Here is a 23,421-nt window from a genome sequence, read left to right as displayed (position 1 = left end):
TGGGTTAATTCTCACTGTTGGGAAGCCCTCACCTTGCTGCTAGCTGGCACCTGCTTTTAAAAACACCAAACAATTTCCATCACTATAGGGCATTGCCTTCTCAGACTGCCTCATTTTTCATAGGGAAAGTTTATGGTAAAATGAAAAGGACACAGACACACATATTTTATACACATTTGGGTATTTTTAAAAGAATTTATTTATTTATTTATTTATTTATTTATGAGTGTGAGTGTGTGTGTGTGTGTGTGAGAGAGAGAGAGAGAGAGAGAGAGAGAGAGAGAGAATGCAGGATGAGGGGCAGAGAGAAGCAGGCTGTCTGCTGAGCTGGGAGCCCAATATGGGGCTCCATCCCAGGACCCTGGGATCATGACCTGAGCCAAAGGCATCATGACCTGAGGTGAAGGCAGAGGCTTAACCGACTGAGATATCCAGGCGCCCCTAACACATTTGTTTTTGTAGAATAGGTTGATTGTCCACCAAGAAGCTGCTGGCCTCTTGCCCAAATGCTCCTGGGATACTTCCATAAATACCTCCTTTAGAGGCCTGTTATTTTACTCTGGCAGATGTAAGGTAAAGGTTCAGTGTTCCTAGCTAATATCATAGACTATGTCCAAAGGGAATGGAAAATAAATTACCCAGAAATACTGAACTACATAAGATTAATTTTGCATAAACATTCTGTGTATAGCACAAAACGTAGTTGAGCATTAGCAGCTAAAATATAACAGTATAACTATTCCATAAAAAATGATGTTGAGGGCTTAGGCATGATTTAAATCGCCTTAAACAAAGTAGGAGGGAGTATATATAATACAATGTTAAGGAATGAAGCTGTACAGATAAAGCCCTGGATTAGAATCAGCAACAAATGAAAAACTATGTGACTTGAGCAAGTGACTTACCTCTCTGTGCCTCAATTTTCTTTTCTGTAAAGTGGAAATAATAACAGTACTTTCCTCATGGTGTTTGTGTGAATAAAAATGGAAAACACTTAGGGGCACCTGGGTGTCTTAGTGGTTGAGCTTCCACCTTTGGCTCAGGACATGATCCCTGGGGTCCTGGATCAAGTCCCTGCATCGGGCTCCTTGAGGGGAGCCTGCTTCTCCCTTTGCCTGTGTCTCTGCCTCTCTCTCTTCATCTCTCATGAATAAATAAATAAAATCTTTTTTAAAAAGAATAAAACACTTAAAGTACTTACAAAGAGTGCTTGGCATAGAATAAGCCCTCCATACATGTTAATTCTTAGCCAAATAATCAAGCATAAAAATTTTATTGTTGAGAAAAAAAACAGTGACAAAACTATTTAAAGAAGCCAGACATTTTAAGGAGAAAATTTTAGTTTGAAGTTCTTTTTTAACAACCAATTTACAATTGCTAATCTCCCATTTTAACCAAGAGAATCAGACACTCAGGGGTTTTTTTTCTTTCAGCCACTAGCTAGGTAGGCTTTAATAAAATGAGGTGCAGAAAACATCATTAGAAAATGATGTTGAGGTGGGGAGGCATGTAGGCCACACAACTTATAATATGCTCCCTCAGCACACAAACATAATAATGCTTTGGATCAAGAGAAAAACATTTTTTGATAACACTTAAAATTGCAATCAAACATGAAGGACAATGATACATGAAATTGGATATGTAAATTCTGAACATGGCATAGTTTTATTTGTATGCAACAAGCAGAAAAATAAGGATTTTTTTTTTTTACTTGCGTATAAATGACACACAAGTTTCAGGTACACACAATAGTGATTGAACAAGTTTATACATCCTGCTGTGCTCACCACTAGTGTAGCTACCATCTGCCACCATACACTGCTAACCCAATATCATTGACTATATTCCTTATGCTGTGCCTTTATCAAGAATTTTTTAATAAAAGGGGAGCCTGGCTGACTCAGCCGATGGAGCATGCAGCTCCTGATCTCTGGGTTGCAAGTTCAAGCCCCATGTTGTGTGTAGAGATGAATTAAAAATAAAAATCTATTTTAAAAAGATTTTTTTAACCAGATAGAAACTGGAAAGAAAAACATGACTATCAAAAAACATGACTATCTCACCTTTTTTGGTGAGGCTGTAAAACCCATGGGGTTGGACGAAGTTAACAGCTTAAAAGTAATTATCTATTATCAACAGAGGTTCCCTAAAACACAATTAGTTACACAGATATTTCATAATTAGTGACAGGTGCCATGTGTTATTACAAGTAAATAAGATAGCTTTCATATCTTGAGACAAAAAAAAAATCTGCCCTGATTTGAAAAGTTTGAAAGCTTGAAAGATTATAAAGTAATGTATATATGAATTAAGTATGATTTCTACCCCAAAATTAGTGACTTGTCTAATGACAATTTGAATATGCTCTTTTGAAATCACATGTATAGCCTCTTGTTTTCAGTGCTTAAACTGCACCTCATTCCTCTGAAATGTATCCGTGTGTACCAAAGAGTGACAATTTCTGTTCCTGTAAAAAATATTTAATGTCATCTGTTTTTAAAAATTGTCCTTAACCTTTACTCTAAGAAAAATAATGTTAATATGAATTTAAATAGCTTGAAGTCTCATAATATTCACATGAAAAGTAGTAACTGTGAAACCTGGTCCAATTATTCTTAGCTTTTACTTGGTTTCAAAATTCAAAATATATTTTATTTTCTGAAATTTGAGGCCATATTTGATCCCCATATGTACTGCTGCTAACCAAGGATATTTTTATTTAAGCCATCTCTGTAAACATAAACTGAGTAACTATATCTGGAACTAAATTAGGTTGGAAAAGTTCAGCCATTTAATTGATTTTTTTTGTATGATGTATGGTATTTTCTTACAGCATATAAAATGATAAAATTGGTCTTTCTTTTCATATCCCAAAAGGATTCACTCAATGAGAAAAAAATATCTAGAAATCTAGTTACAAAATATTGTCCATCACCTTCTAAAAAATAAAGTTTATTTAAAATTTATTACAGCTATGTACACATATAAAAGTAAAACAATTCTTTGTGACCCAAAATGAATTTTCTGTGCTCTTTCACTTACCCATATTTATCTCAGCAAAATAGAGGTTTCTAAAATAGTGTCATAGGTGCCTGCCCAATTGGCTTCCCAGAACTCATCTACCAAAACCCCATTAGTCAAAATGCAGTTCCTATGGCCCAAAGAAACAAAGTCAGTGGAAATATTCTGCCTAAAACTTCATTAAGATGACTTTAAAATGCTGTAGAAATAATTTAAAACTTCAGATGTACAGTGCAGATGTAAGATGTATTTCTGTGCCGAGTTATACCACACAATGTTTACTCAGCAAAAACTCTTCCTCTTTAGCACACAGCAAAGTATAGTGATCATGAGCCTTCCATGCATTATCACAGTCAAATCTGATGAACATATAATGTTATATATAGCATTCTGTTCAGGTCCATAAAATGCGACTTGCTACAGAAATTTCATTATAAAGGAGAGACTTCAAGTAAAAAGTTTGATTTGGGGAAGATCTGTTCATAGAAGCCTTCCAGGAGAGAACTCAACTTATATTGAATTACTTCATCAATTCATTGAATTAAATCCGTCCAGCTCTTATTTATCTTGATAAATAGAATCATATAACTGACCCTGTTTCTCAATTCTATATTCTTTTGTAATAAAAAAGAGATTTGAAATCACAGATATATGAGCTGATATCCAAAACCTATTTCAAAAAAGTAACCTACAGAGCATATGACATAATCAGTCATACATAAAACAGATAAAGTCTAATTTCTTATTCTTTCTATGTTACAACTCTGGGATTTTCCATAATCGTGGTATCCTAGACACTATAAAACTCTGAAATCTCTTCTGATTCATCCAGGATTCTATAATATCCAGCTTAATTTGAGTGCTAAGAGTATTTTGTTAATACTATTACTAGAAACTATTCCAAAACTTTAAAACTTAAGATTTATTTATGAAATCAATTATATTTCTAAAACATGCTGATAAAAAAACAAGAGTTTATTAATAGAATAATAGCATACGTAGTCATCACTTTACTATCTCACTTGATCTTTCATATTACTTTTTTCAATCTCAAAGTTGAAGCTATTTTTATATTCTAATACTTTGGTGTATACAGCAAGTTTAATTAAATGAGAATTGTTAAATAATGATGACAGCCTTTGCCTCAGCTATTCTGAATGATCATGAATTAACTATACAACTTCCAAAGACTTTTTAAATTATACTACAAGTCAATCAATTTTAATCACATTTTTCCGTTAGACATGAAATGATTTCTAAATATTTCTTCTTGTGGTGCCAAAACTAATTACCAAAGGAACTACAGAAAGCAGTAAAATGTGTGAAATTTCAAAGTCCATAATAATCTTAGCATTAATCAACATTTGGCTTCTAGCACTGGAATTAACTTAAGCAATTTTGAGTATTATCCTAAAATTATCATTATCATTTCCAGCACTGGGAGTTACTAACAGTTGTTAGACACTATATAATTAGCATGAAAAGTCAGAAATCGATGCATCATCAAACACAAGTTATGTGCCAAATAAAATCACTGTAATTTATCAATTCAACTAGTCAAATGTGATTATCAGTAAGCCCAGAACATTCAAAATACAATCATAATTATTTTCAGAAAATATCAAGGAACAGTTTGAGAAAAAATAAGAGAAATATTAATGTGTTAATATATGTTTGACAGAGCATCCAGCTTCTGGTAAATCATATAATTTAGCAACAGGATTATTTTTTTCAGTATTAACTAAATTTTTACACAGATATTTTAAATAAAATTATGTAACCCACATTAGATAATTTTACTGTAAAGTTAAATGTTATTTTTTCTTAACCAAATGTATTTTTATAACACGTAAGTTCTCCTTTAGACAGATGACTAAAGCAAATTTTTAATTAAAATGGTTTTTAAATTGGTTCAAGATGGAACTTTAAAAAAAGAAAAATCCAGGCAAATCTGTTACAAATCAGGGAAAGGCAGGTAGTAAGTTCTATGCAAATCTTAGAACATTTCCAGTAATTCTGGCTCTTTTCTCCCACTCATCATCAGGGACCAGTGTATTTTCATATCCTAGTTGAGATCACCAGTACTAAAGTTGATGATGTATTCAGTCTGCTTCCCTACTATCTTCCTTCCCACAACTGGGCAGAACAGAATATTAAGAAAAGTACTGTCCTAAAAAAATAATAAAAAATAAAAATAAAAACAGCCTGCGTTTGATTTAGCCAAGACACTCACTCTCTGATCCAAGGATTAATAAATAATACGAGGATGATTCTTGCCCCACAAACTACCTCGATGGTTTATAAAGAAAACCAAATGAGACTATACATATGAAGGTGTTTCATAAACTTCTAAATACTATATAAATAAGAGTTATTATGATGATTTGTGGTCTATGCCCACAGATTTAGCCCAGTCCCAGATTCTAAGAATAGCCCAAACCCAGTCTCTATGTGGAATGAATTAAAGGAAGCCTCAGCTGAGTAATTCAAATGCCTCAGACTCTCAGACGGTCTTGCTCTAAGCTTATTACAGTTGCTCGTGACTTTTTCTAATAACTGGATCCTCCCTTATTCCTGGGAACAAACAGGGTCCCAAAAAAATAAATGAATAAATAATTCAAGACCAGAAAGTCTTATTCTTCAGATGCCTGTTTTAAAGTTCTAATGCCAATCCACTTCTCCCTGAAATAGATTTCTGCCTTTCTCTCTCCTGCCATCTTAGGCTGTCTGACTTGAATCCATACCTCGTAGATGGGACCCTTCTAGTACTTCTGTAACACTCAAATTCTGCCTACATTCCTGCCTTGTCACCACATTCTCTAGGTTTTGACTCAATATATAATCCAGCCATTTAGCAGATTGAAATTCAAGGTAGCAAATTCTTTTCTATGATTCTCTGCAAATAGAGCAAGATGCTTTATGAGCCAAAGAGTTCTGTATCCCTTACGATAATCAACCCAAAGCTTCATACCTATCAGCCAGGATTCCCATGCGGGAGCAGTGCTGCTCTGATTGGGAGCGTGGGCAAGATAGCTCTACAATCCTAGGTCACCTGCTTAATTAACCACTCTGCAGCTCTGGTTCTCTGATGCTTCAGAGCAAGAATGGATAGACAGCATACAGCTCCTGACATCACGGCATCCTACTACACTAAACAAATTGTTCCTATAATGAATCCAAGAGACCACATACTATTTGCCTTACTTACATTTGTGCATAAACACAAATGTTCTTTGTGTGTAGATGTTAAAAACTGTTACTGCACTAATGTCCTTGTTAGAGCTATAATTAGTTATAGGAAATGATGTCATTAACTCTAAAAAGAGTGGATTTTTTTAAAATCACATATAGTAAGTCACACACCAGACCAAACATCCATGGTATTTCTTATTTTTTTATTTAAACTCAATTAACCAACATATAGTACATTATTAGTTTTCAGATGTAGAGTTCAGTAATTCATCAGTTGCATATAAAACCCAGGGCTCATCACATTACATGCTCTTTTTAATGTCCATCACCCAGTTACCCCATCTACCAACACACCCCCTCCAGCAACCTTGTTTGTTTCCTACAGTTTAAGAGTCTCTCATGGTTTGTATCCCTCTCTGATTTCTTCCCATCCAGTTTTCCCTCCCTTCCCCTATGAGTCTTTGCACTTTTTCTTATATTCCACATATGAGTGAAACCATATAATTGTATTTCTCTGATTGACTTATTTCACTCACCATAATACCTTCCAGTTCCATCCATGTCAATGTTAATGGTAAGATTTCATCCTTTCTGATGACTAATACTCTATCGTATTATGTACCTTTATCCATTCATCTATTGATGGACATCTCATCTCTTTCCATAGTTTGGCTATTGTGGACATTGCTGCTATAAACACTGGGTTGGCAAGGGCCCCTTTCAACCACTGCATTTGTATCTTTGGGGTAAATACCTAGTAGTGCAGTTGCCGGGTCATAGGGCAGCTCTATTTTTAACTTCTTGAGGAACCTCTATACTGTTTTCCAGAGTGGTTTCACCAGCTTGCATTCCCATAGCAGCATAAGAAGGTTCCCCTTTCTCCACATCCATGCCAACATTTGTTGTTTCCAGACTTGTTAATTTTTCCCATTCTGACTGGTGTGAGGTGGTATTTCATTGTGGATTTTATTTGTATTTCCCTGGTGGCCAAGTATAAACATCCATGGTATTTATAATTACACTTTTACATTAGTGAACACACTATTTTCACTTCAATATCAAAACGTCCATAAGTAAATCTCATATAAACTAAAATATGAATAATGCAAAAGCTTGGCAATCACTTTATAATATTTGTAGGAACACCATGTATTTGAGCTTGGTACATAGAGTTAAAATATTTTAACATTAATTTTTTTCTCTTATTTTTATGCTTGTCTTATAGTATTAAGTTTTCCTTCAGTTTTAGGAGAGGAAATAAAACATCTTAACATTACTCATGCAGTAACTTAAGTCTATTATATTATAGTAAGTGACTGATTTTTCCAGTCTTTTCATCTTTCTATTTGATTATGGAATAACAAAGCCTATTGATTTGAATATTTGTGATCCACTATAGTATAATGAGACCATTTTTGTCTTTTAGTCATAGTTATTTCCTGAACATTGAGAGATAGATGGAGAATAGGATAAAGACATGGGAATTATTGTGCAGAATAATGGGTATGGATTATAAAACTGAACCAATAGGAATTAAAAGCAAAATAATAAATAATAATAATAATAAAAATAATAATAATAAATAAGAAGAGAGGAGGTAACATGGAGACAGAAAAGAAGTGAGGATGTCCCAAAGACAGTTTGCCAGTAGAGTCATGACTTGCCAAGAGTCCCAATAGTTAATCAAGAATTGACTCAAATAAGTTTGATTGCATGTAGAACTGAAACAGGAGAATGCCTACCAAAATAACTATTCAAGTGAAGAAGTTAAACATCCATAGTTCTATGGCTGTTGACAGAAGACAGGAGACTCCTGAGACAAAAGACTGTGCTACTCATAGCAAAAGACGTGATAGTACCTGAATAGTTGTCCTGGTTCCTCAAACTCAAGACCCAACTCCAAATACCTTGAAATATACATGGCAAGTACTCCAAGATGGAAGGCCAGGTGAAGCCTGCATCCAGTGCAGTGCCTACAGGAGAGAGATTTTGAGTATAGAGAATCCAGCTTTCCACCAAGAAGTAAGCAAGTCTGTTTTTGTCCAAATAAGATTCATTGCAGAACAATGCGGTGCATTCCAGAGATGAGTTACCTTACTTCTATGGATTGCCAGCCAAATAAATAATTCTATATTCCTTGGGGGAAGCAACAGACTTTCGTGATGTTAGCACATTCAGCGAGACCTGTAGGAGTGCAGGCGACCCGCTCTCAGAAGACTACTGCTCAGCAGTGAAGTGAAGCAGTTCTCCAAGAATGGGATGCCCAGATCAGCATCACTCAGGAACTTAACATAAATGCAGCTTCCTGGGCCTCACTCCACACCTGGTTGTCTTAGTGCATTTGGACAGCTACAATGAAAGACTACAGACAACTGTATAAGCAATAGGCATTTATTTCTCAGAGTTCTGGCAGCTGAGAAGTCCAAAATCATGGCAACATTAGGTGTCTGCTGAGAGCCCATTTCCTAATTTATAGACAGCAGTCTTCTGCTGTGTCCTCATTTGGTAGAAGCAAGGGAGCTCTCTGGGACCCCTTTTATAAGGACACTAATCTCATTGATGAGGGCTCTGGCCTCATGACCTAATCACCTTCCAAAAACTCTACCTCCGAATATTATCACATTGGGGGTTAGGATTTCAACATATGAACTTTGAGGAGCCACAAACATTCAGACCATAGCATTAATGAATCAGAAATTTAGTAATCTGATTTATTTGCTCGTTCAGTAATTCTGAGACCTATTAATGTTTAAGAACCAAACATGTAATGGAAAGAATTCTTAATAGCAGTCAATATTCTGGGTCTAGTTAGAGCTTCCACCAACTATGAGCATGTCTTTCAAACTGTCTGGGCCTTAATATCTTACTATTATAACAGGAGAAGGTTAGATAATTTTTTATTTCTTATTGCTCAAATTCAATTTAGTCCTATATTTCTTGACATGTAGCTTCATAAATATTTCCTATATTAAAGACCTTAAGGGGCACCTCGGTGGCTCGGTGGCTGAGCATCTGCCTTGGAGTCAGGTCGTGATCCCGCGGTCCTGGGACAGAGTCTCACATCAGGCTCCCTGCATGGAGCCTGCTTCTCCTCCTGCCTGTGTCTCTGCCTCTCTCTCTGTCTGTGTCTCTCATGAATAAATAAATAAAATCTTTTTTCAAAATAAAATAAAACAAATACCTTGAAATATACATGGCAAGTACTTGGAAGCCAAGAGAGATAGCCAGCAAGGCAGACCCACAAGGATTCATAGCCTCATAGGCTCACAGAACTTAGTTGTCAGCATGCTGGGAGTAGAACAGTACCTCAGACAAATGTGAAGTAACCAATCTGGTATATCAGAAGATCTGTTTATGAATTTGTAGTGGGACCTATCACTGAAAGAGAGTCCAGTCTTGTGCCCTCTGGCCTGAGTACTCTCTTCCAAGAGACACTGGCCACACTGTAGGAATGACACACTGGTAGGAATTAGACACACTGGTAGGAATTAGAATCAGAAGTTTTGCCTGTGGAGAGTTAATGGAATGTGCTGAGATTGCCTAATGTTCCACATCTGTCATCACAGGCCAAGTTTACTTCCAGGACTTGGTTGCCTTCTCCTGTGGAGTACACACCTTTTCCTGAATGGGCACAACAGAGTGACCCTCCAAGATTCTCTATTTTTTTAAAGATTGTATTTATTCATTTTGAGAGAGAGGGAGAGAGAGAGGAGGAAGGGGAAGACGGGAAGGTAGAGAGACAAGCAGACTCCACACTGAGCATGGAGCCCTGTGTAGGGCTCCATCCCACAACCTCCAAGATCATGAGCCCCAAGACTCTCCTATTTTTCTGTACTTGCAGTGCCAAACAAGTCTTTTTTAGACCAACACCTTTCTTTCATATATTTAGTAAGTTTCAGTTATATTCTAATCAAGACTCAAAAACCTATAAACTCTCTGCCTCTCTTAAGTGACACTGCATATTCTCTACCCTGATCATATAAGTCTTGACTTTAAAGTTAAAATCTCAGAAGGCAACCTGATCATCTTATTTCCAAGTTTCTGATGGGCTACTATGTGTTTGTCTTTGCCTGTGTTTCCTGTATCCCCACCGCCCCTACATCCTAAATGGTCATCAACTAAGGAATGGAGACTACTAAGCCTCCAAGAACTACATAATGGAACAGTTGGAGTTCCCTTCACTTGTAGCCATCCCAGTGAGTTAGTAGCCATCTTAGTTTCCATGCCATTTACAGTTTTTGTGATGTGATTATTTTAACCTAAAAGTATAATGCAATTCTGGTCCCAAGAGCTTATTAATCGAAGGCAAGTTTTAAATTACATTGAACAGTAGCTTCCCGGAATCTGTTTATGTTATTTAGAAATTTGAATTGAATTGTATCTCTTTTGTAACAAAGGATTTGTAACAGTCAAATGTATTCACATTGTCTATAAAAAGTGAATGGCTAAACAGTTATTCAATAAACAGGATCAGTGGTGACAATAAATATGGTTTTTTTTTTATTTTTAATTGGAGTTCAATTAGCCAACATTTAGCAGAACACCCAGTGGTCATCCCGCCAAGTGCCCCCCTCAGTGCCCATCACCCAGTCACCCCCCCTGCCCATCTCCCTTTCTACTACCCCTTGTTCATTTCCCAGAGTTATTTGTCTCACATGTTTTGTCACCCTCAGTGATATTTTCACTCGTTTTCTCTTCTTTCCCTTTATTCCCTTTCACTAATTTTTATATTCCCCAAATCCATATAATGCTTGTCCTTCTCCGACTAACTTATTTCACTCAGCATAATACCCTCCAGTTCCATCCACATCGAAGCAAATGGTGGGTATGTGTTGTAGAAACAACACAGATGGCTGAGGAATATTCCATTGTATACATAGACCACAGCTTCTTTATCCATTCATCTTTCGATGGACACCGAGGCTCCTTCCACAGTTGGGCTATTGTGGACATTGCTGCTATAAACATCAGGGTGCAGGTGTCCTGGCGTTTCATTGCATCTGTATCTTTGGGGTAAATCTCCAGCATTGCAATTGCTGGATCGTAGGGCAGGTCTATTTTTAACTCTTTGAGGAACCTCCACACAGTTTTCCAGAGTGGCTGCAACAGTTCACATTCCCACCAACAGTGCAAGAGGTTTCCCCTTTCTCGACATCCTCCCCAACATTTGTGGTTTCCTGTCTTGTTAATTTTCCCCATTCTCACTGGCCTGAGGTGGTATCTCATTGTGGTTTTGATTTGTATTTCCCTGATGGCAAGTGATGCAGAGCATTTTCTCATGTGCGTGTTGGCCATGTCTATGTCTTCCTCTGTGAGATTTCTCTTCATGTCTTTTGCCCATTTCATGATTGGATTGTTTGTTTCTTTGCTGTTGAGTTTAAGACGTTCTTTATAGATCTTGGATACTAGCCCTTTATCTGATAGGTCATTTGCAAATATCTTCTCCCATTCTGTAGGCTGTCTTTTAGTTTTGTTGTCTGTTTCTTTTGCTGTGCAGAAGCTTTTTATCTTGATGAAATCCCAATAATTCATTTTTGCCTTTGTTTATGTTGTCTTCCTGGATGTATCTTGCAAGAAGTTACTGCGGCTGAGTTCAAAAAGGGTGTTGCCTGTGTTCTCCTCTAGGATTTTGATGGAATCTTGTCTCACACTTAGATCTTTCATCCATTTTGAGTTTATCTTTGTGTCTGGTGCAAGAGAATGGTCTAGTTTCATTCTTCTGCATGTGGATTGGATGTCCAATTTACCCAGCACCATTTATTGAAGATACTGTCTTTTTTCCAGTGGATAGTCTTTCCTACTTTGGGTGACAATAAATATAGATAATTTCTGTTCGTAAGACTCTGCTTTTCTATAAAATGTTATACAACCTATATTTTTTACATATTTCCTTTCACCATTTTTTGCTTTTATACTTGTTATCTAAAAATATGATTATCTGTATTTCTCTAATTGCTTATTAGTTCTAGATCTCAACTAGAAAAAATAGCAAGCATTTCTGATATTAAAATTTTTTAAATATGATTTTTTGTGGAGCTATTAATAAAGTGCATTTTTCCACATATTGCTGTACCTGTAAAAAAGATGTTCAACATCACTAATTATTAGGGAAGTGCAAATCAGAACCATAATGAGATATCACCTCACACCTTTTAGAATAGCTATTATCAAAAAGAAAAAGAACAAGTGTTGGAGAGGATGTGGAGAAAGGGCACCTTTGTGCGCCATTGGTAGGACTGTAAATTGGTGCAGCTGTTGTGGAAAACAACATGGAGGTTCTTCGCAAAATTAAAAATAGAATTACCATGTACTCCAGCTATGCCACTTCTAGGTATTTATCTAAAGAAAATGAAAACACTAATTCAAAAAGATATATGTACTCCTATGTCCATTGCAGCATTATTTACAATAGCTGGGAATGGAAACAACCTTAGTGTCCATGGATGGATGCATGAATAAGAAGTTATGGTATATATAAACAATACCATTCAGCCATAAAAGAAGGAGATCTTGCCATTTGCAACAGCATAGGTGGACCGTGAAGATATGCTAAATGAAATAAGACAGAGAAAGACAATTGCCATGCATGAGATCTCACTTATATTTGGAATCTAAAAAACAAAGAAGAAAACTCGTAGGTACAACGAATAAATTGGTGACTATAGGGGAGAAGAAGGCTTGGGGATAGAAAGGCTTGTATGATGACAGACGGTAACTAAATTAATTTTGGTGTTCACCTTGTAGTATGTAGACTGAACTATGTTGTACACCTGAAACTAATATAATGTTATATATCAATCTTACACCAATAAATATATATATTAATTCATTAGGTTTAAAATTAAATGTGCTTTCCCTTAGATTAATACTGTCCTTTTTATCTTTGTCAAGTAGAAGTAAATTGCTTGGTTCAGTACCATCCAGGCCATCTGAATATCTCTTTTTTGTTGTTTTTCAGAAACGGGAGAGATTGAGAGTTGGAAAAGCATTCATCATCAGGATAATTGGTTTTAAAAGCATCCAGGCTCCCATATAGCCACTAGATAAATTACCCACTATTCAAAAGGAAAGCACAATTAGTTTCACATTATAGTTAAACCAATCAGCTCCTTAAGTGACTGTCATTCTTGAGAAAAATGCAACAAGAATGTCATAGTTGTCCCCTTTCTCCCATGCCTTTAGAAGCAAAAGCAATCCTTTTCTCAGACTAGAAGATCCATGGGAAGCTTAGTGAATATATTTTGCCATTGCTTTTAGATAAGGAGAATTATATTCATGACTTGTATCCATATGGTTAATAACACCTACCTCACAATGCAAAGTTAACGAAGCTTTGTTTTGTACTAGGGACAGGCAAATGCTTTGAAGCTTTATGGCAAGGAAGTAAGACTTCAATAAATTATTTTCAAACCTCCTTTTCTTCTTCCCGAGATAATTATTTTTATGTAATCATTTACAATCAAGAAGCAAAGGAAGGGGTAAGGAGAAATCATACCAGGGGTAATGGAATATGTACAAAAAATCTGCAGGCTGTTTTTCTCTCCTTAAAATGGATAGTTGCTAAACAACCGTTCATTACCTCTTTTGAGTCAAGCAGGATGGTGAAGAATATACTAAATTAATGTCATCTGCCATGACTTAACCTGAAGAAACACAATGATTAGTAAACTTTACATACACAGCTGCTGCAGCATTTTAAGCATGTTCCATCTGTAATAAGAGTGATCAATGGAGGCCTCACAGGAAAGAAGGTGACTGCAGTCATATAAAGAAAGAGCTTTAGTTCCTCCCTGCACGCAAGTATTATCAGTCAAAATCTAAACCCACTATGCTTTATGTTCCCATCATTCTACAGGTTAAATTTAATTATATTTATTAAAGTTTTCGTTTTCACATTGGGAATGGATCATTTTTGTTATGTGCGTACAGGGAATGTATAAAATTCCCTTTATACCACACAGCACATGGCACGCCTGCTTTGGACCATAAGTTCAAAACTTTGTGCTTTAAAGACTCATTGACTCTATTCCCATGAACACTTCTTGCAACTGCACGAAGAACACATTTGAGTAACGTTTTCATTTTTAGAAATACATGTTATGTGTGACCAGTAAGCATATAGTATAGATTAGGTGAGAAAGAAGAGGGGAAGGAGGAAAAGAAAGAGGGAGTGGGGGAGAGAAGCAAAACTGAGAAAGAGAATATCACAGTATCAAAATGTACTTAGGCCTTCAAGCTTCTTTCCTAAGGATATAAGTTTTCAATGCTTTTGGCTGGAAAACAGACTATTTATAGTATATATTTTGTTTATTTTCAGTTGTTTGATTTATGAAAGTTTTAAAATCAAAATTATTAGGCATTTATTATTAAGTATAGCAAGGTTTACACAGTACCGAGAGTCCTCTGAAAAATGGTTGTCCCAGATTGCTTAATTAAATAGCATTCAAACAATGTAGAGGGCATTTGTGAATTTAATATGTTTTATGTTGTGTTTTTAAGTAATTCATTTGTCGAGTTTAACAAAATCTTTCTAAGAATATTTCTTAAAATCTAATGAATTCAATGTATCAAATGGCCTAAGGCTTTCTTAGACTTTCCACTATCATACACAAATGTAAGATTTGGTCATAAGATTTCAAATCATGAAACTAATATCCTGTGTCTTAATCTACTTTTTAATGTCATTTTCTAAACTGAAATCACAGGACGGTCACACTAACCAGCTAAATCCTCCTATATAGAACAAGTATTTACAGTATCAAATATCCAAATGCTTTCTTAACACAAAAATATTAATACTATGCCTCTACTCTTCCAAATCTTTTATATTTAATTCTACATCTTCATAGAATTAAAGATGTTTACTCACTAAGGAAGAAGACATCCCAGTCAACTGAAATTACTCAGGGGTTTATGTTTTTGACTGTGACAAATGCATAGCCATGAAGGAAAAGAAAGTACCATCCTAGATCACTGGCAACTTTCAACCAGGGACATTGGCTGGGTGAGATCTGGAGCTACTGATATCCAAAGCAATTCTCACCACCCCAGCTGCCATACTCAATCTTTTTAAAATCTCTATATCATGGGCTTTAAAACTTTAATAAAAGGCCAAGTTACCTAATTGTCTGGCTATTAACAGAAGTCAGTAACTGTTGGAAAAGGCAACCCGCCAATGCAATCTTTCAACACCCATTCAGTCACATAAAAACAGGCCTTTGAATACTTCCAAGAAACAGAGAACCCCTAAAGCCTGTCGGTTTTATCACCTTGTATGGAAATATCTTTCTCTGTCCAGACTAGAGGAGAGTTTCTTTGTTCCATTTAAATATGGATGTTAATGATTGTCAGACACAATTTTCAGTATTTAAGTCTCAGGGGAGAGTTCAGGGTCCTACCATGGCAGCAGAAGGTTATGCATAGGCCAATTGCCCCACATCTACCTGCTGTTTCAGGGACTCCCTAGCCACGAAGGATCAAAGCACACTACTCGACCTGTAAAGCACTGTTTTCATCCAATGCTGTGTTTTGTTTTCCTGGACAAATCTAATACCAAATTACAATGGACAAAAACATTTGGAGAACTTCGCTGGGATTGATAACCAGTGAATGGTATTTGCTCCCCCAGGACCAATAACTGACACACAATGTTTTTCTCAACAGCAGTTCCCATCCTAATTGATACCTCAATTTGCCTGTCTTTGACTCTTAAGACACATACACAGATTTTCCATATAACTGCAAAAACTCTGAAGTTGACGGGATAATAGGTGTAATTATATTTTCTATCTAAATATAAACCTTGAGCTTGATAGGATTCTAGGATAAATACATGGCATTTCCCTGTACTGAAATCTTGCATTATTTTATCCTCATATTCATATTCAATTTCTCACTTCAATTCTTCTATCAATTGAATTTTAGCTCTTGTGTGATGTTTTTGGCTCATGGTTGCACCATGAGTTTTTCACTGCCCCTCTTGCATCTAGCTTTCTTTAAATTTTTTAAATTATTTATTTGAGAGATAGCACAACTGCGTGTTAGGGGGCAGAGGAAGAAGCAGACTCCCCACTGACCAGAGAATGCAACCTAGGGCTCGATCCCAGGACCCTGAGAACATGAACTGAGCTGAAGGCAGGCGCTTAACCAACTGAGCCATCCAGGGACCCCACAGCTAGCTTTCGTCTCTTACAACCAAGATTATGTAACTCTCTGATCAGAGATCCGTATTGCTTTTTCTCTTATTCCAGGTGCAGAAGGCTTAGGAATGCCCTGTTCAAACCTCTTAGAGGGGAAAATTATCCCACGGTCACTCTTGTGAGGAGCCACAGAAATTCCGAAGCAACCCAAATCTCTTTTCCTAGCCAAGAACCTCAAGCGTTTCCCCCCTGACTTGGTCAAGAGCTTGAACTGAAAGATAATTACTGATTTCAGACAATAAATGGACTGGATTTTAAAAACTTCTAGCATACCGTAAATGTGAATAATTTTAGCAATGTCTACAGCAAAGGATATAAGAACCTAAATTTCTCAAAAGTACTTTTCCTAAAGACTCAGCTCTTCTCTTATCACCTCCTAATTTGGCCTGAAAATCCCACTTGAATCTAACTTACATATATGCATGCTATCAACAATGAAACCTAAATCTCAATATTTTAAAATACCTTTTTTTCTTTTCTCAGTTTCTACAGATAAAGTGATCTGAAGCAATGACTGATGCCACAAAAGCAGAAAAGAGAAACTGTGACAACCCCCAGAAATGTGAAAGGAAGTTTCTTACTGGATAGCAGCATCTTTGGTTCACTTTATAAAAAAAAATACCCAAATAAATAAAATGGACAGTATTGTTCAATTTTAGAAATTCCATTTCTTCTATGTTCTAAGCTATATAATTGTCAGGTTTCTATGGTTTAGACTGTAAATGTGTTTTCCCCTTTGCTAATTATGTTGTGTTTTTTTAAGTCTTAAAAGTCTTAAAATGTGAAGGACATTTAAGAATGGTAAGGGAGACACTGTATACAAATGTATATTTGTAAAAGCTATTTTTATGATTAGCATGTTTTACTGTTGATCATATATAAAGTCAGGTGATATTGCAATTCTATGTTTAAAGCTTATTTCCAACAATGTCACGTAAGAAAAGATACATCGTAAGCTAGTTTTTATAATTTATTTTTAATTTATAGTTTAAAGTACTTCAGATCATAATGATAAAATACTTGAAAATGTTATATTTCTGCCCTCCATAAGCACCATTTTTATTAATAAAGAATGCAAATATTTCAGATGTGATTCCATAGCTAAAGGACTCTGTTGCTTGGACCTGTGATTAAATTGAGCATTCTCTACTCAACTGAAATGATCCAACTATTACCCAGTACTTCAGTCTGGGTAGGAGATCCCATGGACAGGTTTTAGTGCCAATAAAGGTGAAAACTATATTGGCAAGGAAAGATTGTCTTTTCTTTGGTTCCAAAAGTTTAAATAGTGCTTCTATCACTTCATCTCCTAGTACTACGAACGCTCCATTCCCAGGCATTGCAAGTGTTTTCCAGATGCTCTTTGCTGTCATCTTGTACTGTGGAAATGGAGGAAACCATCTTCACAGACTGTAGGAGAACTCAGCATATAATTTCTTAATAAATACTGTTTCTTTTAAAATGAAGTTGGTGTATATCTTTTCTTTGGGGTGCACTTAAGTTTTAATATTCAGTTTGACTTTTTGGATTCAAAATGATCTACATCATTACAATGCTATAAAATTAGTGTGATAATGAAAGTAGCATAACTTTACTAAAATTTATATGTTTTATATGCCCACACTTTTCATGGAGTGACCTGTATTGTAGAACACATTAATTTGCTATGTAATAGAAAGCAAGATGGCCTTCAAACCAGTCACATTCTGGTTTACATTTCTAAAAGGCATATTTTTCGGGACACCTGAGTGGCTCAGTGGTTGAGCCTTTGGCTCAGGTCATGATCCTGGGGTCCTAGAATTGAGTCCCGCATCAGGCTCCCCACAGGGAGCCTGCTTCTCCCTCTGTCTATGTCTCTGCCTCTCTGTGTCTCTCATGGATAAATAAATAAAATAATAAATAAATAAATAAATAAATAAATAAATAAATAAATAAATAAAAATAAAAGGTATTTTTTCATTCAAATGTGCAATTTTAAGAAAATATTTCAAGATAGCAAAACTACCTCAACAAAGGCATTTATAATGTGTCAGGCAAGTCTTCAGCTAATGGCTGCAAGCTCCTTATTAAGAGCAGAGAGACAACATGTAATATCACTAAGAACAGTTAGTGGAATTGAGACCTCCTTTTTCAAAGAAACTCAAGAGAATCTAAAATCACCTTGGTATGTTTTCTTATTTTCCTATTGTAATTTAATGATAATCTATCCTTTCTTTATGTGTTTCAAATATATGCTGATGAAAAATTATACAATTCCATCCAGCAAAGTTTACCTAAAACTAAAATTGTGAAAGCAGAAATTAAAAATTCGCACACTAGGACATAGGGTCTGGATCAGGAATGTACTTGCCTTTAGAAGAAATGTGAAAATCACAATGTGGCATACTATTTTTCATGGCCATAATGAGTATTGGAGAATTTGCAACTACTGCAATTGAATTGTGAAGCCGAGAAAAAAACCTGAATACGGTTCTACAAGAGAATAAAATCAGCAGAGTGATTTCTTGGTTTGCTGCCAACTAAATACATTTGCCTGGGATAATCTGATGCTCCAGAAAGGAAATGTTGCAGGTACAGTGTATTAGGAAAATGCACATGTAGATATTTTTTCCAACCTTCCATTTATCTGTCCTTAATATTCAATAAACAGTGTAGCATTTACAACAGACATTATCATAAATTAAGAGTATCATACTTTCCCAGATGTTCATTAACTATTCTCAAAGCAAAATGAATAATTAAACTGAATAATTCTTTGTTATTGGACTTCATTTTCTCCACACAGGCCTATGAAATCATGCCTCTTTCCCTTAATTTATTTACCCATTCCTGGCTTAAGAATTTCTTTCGATGACAAAGATGAAATAAAACATATACCAGATCAACAAAGTATATGGGATTATAACACCTGAGGATTTAGCGTAATAATTTAAAAGAGAATTTTTAAGGGATGATGAAGGGAGTTATATCAAAAAAGAAATGCTAAAGGAGTTGTGTTCAATTCAAGAAAAATGTGGGGAAATAGGCTCATTGCTTTGTGAAGTTAGGTCAACTAGTCACTGGTAACAATGTGAAAGAGAATGTACAAATTTTGCTTGCATCTTTCAAATAAAAATTCAAAGAGGAACACAACAAAGTAAACCGACATAGAAATAAAGCAGAAGATAAATAAGAAGGAAACTGTCAAATGGATTAAAATCCAGAGAACAGAAATTACAAATATAAATGCCAACAGAGAATTGATAAATATAAAAGAAAGAAACAGGCATGAAGCTGCTTAGTAGACATTAAATACCACTGTGCTGGTAAGGACAGAACCACCTCCCAGTTCCAACTGGCTGCCTGACCCCGAAACACAACCAATCCTAAAGATTGGCCACGTGGCCTGATTTTTTAGGAGAGGGTAAATATCAAGAATTTTAAATGAGACATTCTATTTTTGTTTTAATATGAATCTAAAGGTGAAGGAAACCATATCTGTGATTTATATCGAGGATTTAATCATTGTAAAAGTTAAAGAAGTAAACCCACAATAATGAAAAACAACAAATTCAGGATTACCTATAGTGAGAAAAAGAAGGGAGAATAGAATGAGAGTATTGAATAACATCTGTAATATTTAATTTATTGGGAAATATATTTGAATCAAATATTTTGGGTTTTTAAAAAGATTTTACTTATTTATTCATGAGAGACACACACAGAGAGAAGCAGAGACACAGGCAGAGGGAGAAGCAGGCTCCATGCAGGGAGCCTGATGTGGGACTCAATCCCAGGACCTCAACCGCTCAGCCACCCAGGTGCCCCAGAATCAAATATTTTGAATCAGACATCAAATGTTAAGGCTTGATAAAAAGTCTAAGTTATACTGGTACCAGCTCATTATATTTTCTTTATGTTGTTTTTGCAGGCTTCTAATATTTCCTAAAAAAGTATTGATTTATATCTCAGTATTTATATATTGGTAGATATAGATGTACATATATTGATTATCTAGAGATGTAAGTGGTATAAGTAGCATATTGAGAGGCAGAAATTTGAACCTTTGGATCCATCAGAAGTCTGCAAATATGTGATCTACCTTTTTTCTAAAGATGTGCAGATTCCTAGAAAAGTATGATTTAGAGAAAGAAGGACACACTACTCTAATGTTCAAAGGCATTTTTGCAGAGGAGGAATTTATAAGTGAATCTTCTATTTGTTATTGAAAAGGCTTCCTATCAGCCTTTGAGATATTTAGAATGACTCTTGGAATCTAATTATGGTTCGTGTAAGAATTTGGGGCGCCTGAGCGTGCAAAAGAGTCCCCGTGTTTATTATGTTGCATCTGTAAGAATAAGGACAGAAGCTTCTCTACCTTTATATCCTGTACATATATTAACTTGTACATAACAGGTTATTTCTCCATAAATGTTTGGAGAATTAAAAGAAACTGGGTGTGTTCTAGGTTTTTGCCTTATTATATAAAGTTTTAAAAGCTGGAATTTGCTGAATGACTACTATGTACCAAGCTAACAGCTGTCTATGCATCATCACTAAGGCACACAGGAACACTGCAGGATAGGTATTGTTAGCTCCAGTTTCCAAGTAAAGAGAGCCGATCATTTATTCATTCATCCATTTTTTTATTAAGTACCAACTCCGTGCCAAACATTGTTACTGACAATACAGGGTCCAGCTATATATAATAAAGACTAATATTCCTGCCCTTGAAAAGCTAATACTCTTAAGGGGGATGATACATAATAAGATAATTAACAAGCAAATGTAACATATTGCAGGTGATAATGATGATGAACACAAAGGAAAATGCAAAGCAGGGAAGGAAAGAGGTTGGTGAGGTTTTACATGGGTATTTTAAATAGCCTGATCATGGAAGACTCTTTGGTAAGACAGCATTCAAGCAAAGATGTGGAATAGGTAAGGGGTGAGCCATGTGGCTATATATGGGAAAGGTGTCCTGAGCAGGGAGGACAGCAAGTAAATGCCCTGAAGCAGGAATATACTTGGTGTGTTCAGGAACAACAATCCAGTGCAGCTGGATTGGAATAAATGAGGAAAAGAAAAATAAATGAGGTCACAGAAAAGCCAAGATTTCAGATCACAGAGCCTTAGAGATGATTCAGAGTTCACTGATTTTATGCTTCGTTAGATGGGAAAACAGAAGATGGCCAGCACAGAAATGATAAAATCTAACTCAAATATTAAAAGAACCATTTGGGCTGTTAAATCCTGAATAGACTATGAAGAAGAAGAGAATCTAAAAATCCCTGCATTCTAGGTTGAGAAACAACTATGTGACTTTGGTCTGATTCTAGGCTGGTGTGAAACCTGCTCATTCACTCATCAAATATTTGTTGAGCCTTTATTCCATACGTACACTTGACAATGGGCATGCAGTGGTGAACATAGACACATTTTCTTTTCTCAAGGCCCTTTGTCTAGTTAACAATGCTAGGAAACAGCTGAATAAAGATGGTAAGAATAAAGAAATTTTTAAAAGATACTGCAAATTAAAAAGAACGCTGCATGCCAAAGTCCTTTTCCTTACAGCTCTGATGGAAATAGTTCAAGAATTACCCTTGCTCAACCAGCGGATATAAGCAGCATAGGTGCCCGCAAAGGACAAAGGGACTCTTCTAGATCCTCAGGATACGTCAGTCAACAAAAGAGATGAAACTCTCAATCTGGGTGAAGTTTACAAACTAACGTGTCAAGTCTATATTTCATACAAAAGTAATCATTAATAGAATTAGAAATAGGGTATGTACCCTGCAAGTCCTCAAAAATGACAGAATCAAGCACCACACATTGTCTGCATCCCAAAAGAGAACGAAGAAAGGAAAAGAAAGAAAGGAAAGAAAGAAAGAGAAGAAAGAAAGAAAGAAAGAAAGAAAAAAAAGAAAGAAAGAAAGAAAGAAAGAAAGAAAAAGAAAGAGAGAGAGAGAGAGAAAGAAAGAAAGAAAGAAAGAAAGAAAGAAAGAAAGAAAGAAAGAAAGAAAAAGAAAGAAAGAGAGAGAGAGAGAGAGAGAAAGAAAGAAAGAAAGAAAGAAAGAAAGAAAGAAAGAAAGAAAGAAAGAAAAAGAAAGAAAGAGGAAGGAGGAAGGATGGAGGCAGGAAGGAGGAAAGCAAGTAGGCAAAGCAACAGAAAGTGAAGCAAAGTATATTTTTAAATACCTAAACACCAAATGGTAAATAAAAATACCATTCAAAACAATAAATGAAGGGGCACCTGGGTGGCTCAGTGAGTTAAGCATCGGCCTTTGGCTCAGCTCATGATCCCAGGGTCCTGGAATTTAACCCCAAGTTGCATCAGGCTCCTTGCTCAGTGGGGAATCTGCTTCTCCCCTTCCCTCACTCATTTCCCCTGCTTTTGCTCTTAATCTCTCTCTCTCTCTCTCTCTCTCAAATAAATTAAAAAATCTTTAAAAAAGTAAAACAATAAATAAATGATATGTTAAACCACAATATCAAGTGGCAAAACAACCAACACAGGGTTAGCAAAATCTATGAAGTGGTCCTTAAGATAGTCATAAGAAAAATAATATTAAGAAGCTAAAAATAAATGGATAAACACTCCAGAAAACTTCAAGCTCAGAGGTTTTACAAGTGTTGCCTATTAAATACTTAAGAAACAGTCAACTTCCTTGCCATGTAATCCATTTCAGAGCTCAGAAAAAAAACCTGAATCTACCCAATGCATTTTATGAAACTACCATGACTCTAAAATAAAAATTTGACCCAAAAAATAACACTCATAAGGAAAATACAGGTGACTCATTAATATATATGTAAGAATCTGAAATAAAATACTAGCAAAAAATTCCAACAAAATATAAAATATTCCCCATGACCAAATAAGGCTTTATGACAAAAATTTACACTCACACACACACTTACACACTTGTGCATGTGCACACATGCAAGCACACACATACAAATATGCATCTTAAAACAACATTCTACTTCATCCAGAAAAGATGTTACAATTGAACTTGCATTTAAA

The 23,421-nt window shown here is 35.6% G+C and overlaps 1 protein-coding gene across 23 annotated transcripts in view; it reads left to right on the top strand.

Annotated features, from left to right (window-relative positions):
• Positions 1–17,881, top strand: part of RALYL (RALY RNA binding protein like) — a 698,808-nt gene extending 680,927 nt beyond the window's left edge. For all 23 annotated transcript variants that reach the window (XM_072734401.1, XM_072734392.1, XM_072734397.1 and 20 more), the window contains one exon: positions 16,899–17,881. In XM_072734401.1, the coding sequence (XP_072590502.1) occupies positions 16,899–16,916 (18 nt within the window). In that variant the 3' untranslated portion in view covers positions 16,917–17,881. The remainder of the gene's footprint in view (positions 1–16,898) is intronic.
• Positions 17,882–23,421: the final 5,540 nt, after the last annotated feature.

Source organism: Vulpes vulpes, chromosome 13 (assembly GCF_048418805.1).
Source record: "Vulpes vulpes isolate BD-2025 chromosome 13, VulVul3, whole genome shotgun sequence".
In the NCBI taxonomy this organism is placed as follows: domain Eukaryota; kingdom Metazoa; phylum Chordata; class Mammalia; order Carnivora; family Canidae; genus Vulpes; species Vulpes vulpes.
Note: the sequence above shows the minus strand (reverse complement) of the source record. Positions and strands in the feature narration are given on the sequence as shown.